This window comes from Haematobia irritans, chromosome 1 (genome assembly GCF_050003625.1).
Source record: "Haematobia irritans isolate KBUSLIRL chromosome 1, ASM5000362v1, whole genome shotgun sequence".
Classification (NCBI taxonomy): Eukaryota; Metazoa; Arthropoda; class Insecta; order Diptera; family Muscidae; genus Haematobia; species Haematobia irritans.
In genome coordinates this window covers 246,555,410-246,560,946 of record NC_134397.1, presented here as the reverse complement: position 1 = coordinate 246,560,946, position 5,537 = coordinate 246,555,410, and the positions used below count along the sequence as shown (strand labels likewise).

The window sequence follows — 5,537 nt, the reverse complement described above, 5'->3', positions numbered from 1 at the left end:
TTTAAAAAAAAAAAAACGAAATATATCGAAAAACCCTCCATTGATGGTATCAAAATTCGAAGTTAAAAAAGTTTATGGTTTTTTTTTATGTTGAAAAATTTTTTTGAAGAACTTACCAAATATTTGGGTGAAGGGAAGAACGTTTGTTCAATCAGAGGGAAGGCATCCTTTCCCAGACGTCGTTGCAATTGTTGCAAGTGGGCAAATACCCAGGGTTTATCCTGAAATTATGGCATATAGAAATGATAAAACAATTAATGGAAATTTTAATAAATAATTAACATTTTATAATATTGTGTAAATATAACCATAGCGATAAGCGGTAGGCAAAACATTTTTTGCGCGACAACAAATACAATATAAGTTTCCTATTTTCCTGTTTTTTTTTTAGGCAACAGCAATGCCGAGTGGTGAATTCAAAAATTTGATAGGCGATGGCAACACTATACCATTTTTTGTCAATAAATTAGAAACGATTTTTCATTCGGCGACACGCTGCACAGTGCTTCAATCCCATACAATGAATGAACACAAAAAGAAGGAGGCAGTGTTGTCAGTATTGGAGATTTCCCCCAAATTGGCGATATTTTTTCGTGAATGGGTACGAAAGATTTGAGTTGGGGACTTGGGGGCTTGGTGGGGAATTTCCACAAATTTGGGGATTTTTTCGAGAAACCGGTTCAAACTTTTTTGACAAAATTTTATTTCTAAAGGATTTTAGCCAATATTTTATTTCTATAGAAAGCTTTTTGTCAAAATTTTATTTCTAAAGAAAATTTTGCAAAATTTTATTTCTATAAAAAATTTTGTCAAAATTTTATTTCAATAGAAAATTTTGTCAAAATTTTATTTTTAAATAGAAAATTTGTCAAAATTTTATTTCTATAGAAAATTTGTCAAAATTTTATTTCTATAGAAAATTTGTCAAAATTTTATTTCTATAGAAAATTTGTCAAAATTTTATTTCTATAGACAATGTTGTCAAATTTTTATTTCTATAGAAAATTTGTCAAAATTTTATTTCTATAGAAAGTTTTGTCAAAATTTTATTTCTAAAGAAAATTTAGCAAAATTTTATTTCTATAGAAAATTTTGTCAACATTTTATTTTTATATAGAAAATTTTGTCAAATTTTTATTTCTATATCGAAAATTTTGTCAAAATTTTATTTCTATAAAAATTTTGTCAAAATTTTATTTCTATAAAAATTTTGTCAACATTTTATTTCTATAAAAATTTTGTCAACATTTTATTTTTATAAAAAATGTTGCAAAATTTTATTTCTGTCGAAAATGTTGCAAAATTTTATTCCTATAGAAAAGTTTGTCAAAATTTTATTTCTTTAGAAAATTTTGCGAACTTTTATTTCTATAGAAAATTTTGTCAAAATTTTATTTCTATAGAAAATTTTGACAAAATTTTATTTCTATAGAATATTTTGACAAAATTTTATTCCTATAGAAAATTTTGTCAAAATTTTATTCCTATAGGAAATTTTGTCAAAATTTTATTTCTATAGAAAATTTTGTAAAATTTTATTTCTTTAGAAAACTAGCGTAACCCGGCCCGCTTCGCTGCGCCTTCCGAAGCGTATTTGTAGGAACATTGTGCGTTACTTAGTCAACCTATCCTTCGTGCTGAAAACGAATTCGAAAAGATTTGAAGTCTTTCAAACAAATAGGACTACTTTGGACAATCTTCTATATGTCTTGTGAATTTTAAGTGTGGTTTGTCAAGGAAAGGTATCCTTCTCCTCAACATACCTGAAAATTAAGCACTATATTATAATAACATACAAAAACTTACTGTTTCCCAACCAATAAATGGGAAAATGTAAAAGTAATAAAAAAGTTTACCACATTAACATTTGTTAAAATGTTGGACATGGAGAACATCCATTTCCCGAACAAATACCGGAAAATGATGCACCCTCTACGTTAGCTGCCAATTTCATGTAAATTTAAGTTATTTACTATAAAGAAGTCTGGCATGAGCCTGTGCTAAAATCATAAAATTATGTACCAAGTTCCCATTTACGGACAACCCTCTACTTTCAATTTAAGAAAAAAAAACGGACAAAATGGAACCCTTTCCCCACCTTCGCTCCACTCCGTCCTGATAGCGGAATCTCTATATAAAAGTTATTCCCATAGAAAATTTTGTCAAAATTTTATTTCAATATAGAAAATTTTGTCAAAATTTTAGTTCTATATAGAGAAAATTTTGTCAAAATTTGTCAAAAAAAAAATTATTTCTATAGAAAATTTGTAAAAATTTCATTTCTAGAAAATTTTGTATTTTTTCTATAGAAGGTTTCGTGAAAATTTTATTTCTAAATAGAAGATTTAGTCAAAATTTGTTTTTTTTATATAGAAAATTTTCTCAAAAATTTTATTTCGTTTTATTATAACATGACATCAAGCCTTACAAACTCCACGAATAATTTTTTTCTAATTTTAAAAAAGTAACGTTATTTTTGCAAAAGATTAAAAATTTATTTTTTTTCCTGTTTGTCCAAATTTCATTTCTTTTTTTGATTTTGTTTTATAATTGTTGTTAGTTTTCAATTCAGAAAAAAAAATTTGAAAAATTAACGTTACTTTATTTTTCCAATAGTTTCTAAAACATTCAAAAATTGTACAAGACAAAATCTTTTATCAAATGTTATAAAGCATACGTGTTAAAAAAAAAAAAAAAAAAAAACAAAAAAACAAAAAAGAAAAAACAAGTAAGGATGGTCTAAAGTCTGGCGGGGCCGGCTGTATTATACCCTGCACCACTTTGTAGATCCACATTTTCGATAGCATATCAAATCCGTCCAATGTTTTGGGTGCTACATATTTATAAAGGGTTATGTTCCCATATACATATATTTAAATCTGACCCGATCTGGACAAAATTTGCTAGAGTTCTAAAAATTTTATAAACTTTAAATGTAAGTCGGCTAATGCCCTGGGGTGGAATAAAATGTTAGTAAAAAATAAACGAAACATTTAAATCTTATTTATTAGAAGTATAGGAAACTTGGAGTAAATTTTACTAGTTTTCGACTTAGCAGTGGAGTTTTTACATGGAAAATGTGGGTATTTTGGCCAATCTGAACCGATTTAAACCAAATTTAGCACGCACATATACAATGTTAATTCCACTCCTTGTACAAAATTTAATTCGTATTACAAATTTGACCTTAGGGGTCAAATGAGTGTAAATCGAACGAAATATATATATGGGAGCTATCTAAATCTGAACCGATTTCAACCGAAATTGGCATGTACATCGATAACGTTAATTCCACTCCCTGTACAATTTAAAACTCTGGCTTCTGGAACCATATAAGTTTATATCGGGCGAAAGATATATAAGGAAGCTGTATCTAAATCTGAACCGATTTCAACCAAAATTCGCCACACTTTACGACACTATCAGTAGCACTCTTTGTGCAACATTTAAAGCAAATCAAGTTTAAATTCTGGCTGCTGGGGCTATATTAGTATATATCAGGCGAATGATATATATGGGAGCTATATTTAAAACTGAACCGGAATTTTGACAAAATTTTCTATAGAAATAAAATTTGGACAAAATTTTCTATAGAAATAAAAATTGGACAAAATTTTCTATAGAAATAAAATTTGGACAAAATTTTCTATAGAAATAAAATTTTGACAAAATTTTCTATAGAAATAAAATTTGGACAAAATTTTCTATAGAAATAAAATTTTGACAAAATTTTCTATGGAAATAAAATTTTGACAAAATTTTCTATAGAAATAAAATTTTGACAAAATTTTCTATAGAAATAAAAATTGGACAAAATTTTCTATAGAAATAAAATTTTGACAACATTTTCTATAGAAATAAAATTTGGACAAAATTTTCTATAGAAATAAAATTTTCATTCGTTTTATTTTGTTATTGTTTTTTTTTCATTTCCTCTGTTGGTTAAGCTATACTTGTAGTTTAGTCAATGCATGGTTTTAAGCTGAAATCAACAACGAATTTATTTCGGCATAAGCCGGCTGTCGTATAAACCTTTTTTCGGAAGGTTCAAGTGTGGTTCATTTTTGGGTTTAGTGAACTGCCTGAATTTATTCTGATAATTAGTTGATAGTTTTGCTGCAAGTAGAGGATGCTGATGAGGAATGTGGTAATTCCGAAACGTGCGTCCATCCAACCATCTTGCAGTCTATAGGGCTTTGCCCAAATAAATTTGACAAACATTATTTTCCTTTGTTGGTTAAGCTACACTTGTAATTTAGACAAGGCACGCTGAAATCAAAAACAACAAAAATCAATTTTTTACAAAATTTTCTATAGAAATCAAATTTTGTCAAAGTTTTCTATAGAAATAAAATTTTGACAACATTTTCTATAGAAATAAAATTTTGACAAAATTGTCTATGAAAATAAAATGTTGAAAAAATTTCTTAAGAAATACAATTTTGACAAAATTTTCTAAGAAATACAATTTTGACAAAATTTTCTATAAAATAAAATTTTGACAAAATTTTCCATGGAAATAAAATTTTACAAAATTGTCTATAAAAATAAAATTTTGACAAAATTTTCTATAAAAATAAAAAAATTTACGAAATTTTCTATAAAACATTTTTGCAAAATTTTCTATGGCAATATTATTTTTCACAAAATTTTCTATAGAAATAAACTTTTTAACAAAATTTACTTTGGAAATAAAATGTCATGTTGAGTCTTTGGTTGTTTTTGTTACAAAACTAACAAAACCTACCAATTTTGGTAGATTATTTTTTGGCGCGAGTGGCAAAAATTTTGACAAAGTTTTCTATAGAAATCAAATTTTGTCAAAGTTTTCTATAGAAATAAAATTTGGAGAAAATTTTCTATAGAACTAAATTTTTTACAAAATTTTCTATTGAATTAAAATTTTGACGAAATTTTCTATAGAAATAAAATTTTGACAAAATTTTTTATAGAACTAAATTTTTGACAAAATTTTCTATAGAACTAAGGAGTTTTCTCCATAAGGAGTTAGCATAAAGGGCCCAAAATTGAGTTATCTCTCCCAGCCAGATCTATACTAGGTTAGGTTAGGTTAGGTGGCAGCCCGATGTATCAGGCTCACTTAGACTATTCAGTCCATTGTGATACCACATTGGTGAACTTCTCTCTTATCACTGAGTGCTGCCCGATTCCATGTTAAGCTCAATGACAAGGGACCTCCTTTTTATAGCCGAGTCCGAACGGCGTTCCACATTGTAGTGAAACCACTTAGAGAAGCTTTGAAACCCTCAGAAATGTCACCAGCATCACTGAGGTGGGATAATCCACCGCTGAAAAACTTTTTGGTGTTCGGTCGAAGCAGGAATCGAACCCACGACCTTGTGTATGCAAGGCGGGCATGCTAACCATTGCACCACGGTGGCAGATCTATACTAAAGGCTGTGGAAAGGTTCATTCGCCCGAACCGAAACATGTACAGTCCAGGCGTGTATAGATTTGTATCTGGCGTTTTCTTTTCAATGGCTCTATTAACCATGTTCCTTAATCTATATCTGTCC

General features: G+C 28.0%; 1 protein-coding gene across 1 annotated transcript in view; it reads right to left on the bottom strand.

Moving 5' to 3' along the window:
* The window catches only part of Syn (synapsin), a 101,932-nt gene that overhangs the window by 71,443 nt on the left and 24,952 nt on the right, over positions 1 to 5,537 (bottom strand). The window contains 1 exon segment of the mRNA XM_075314388.1: positions 117 to 221. Within this exon segment, the coding sequence (XP_075170503.1) occupies positions 117 to 221 (105 nt within the window).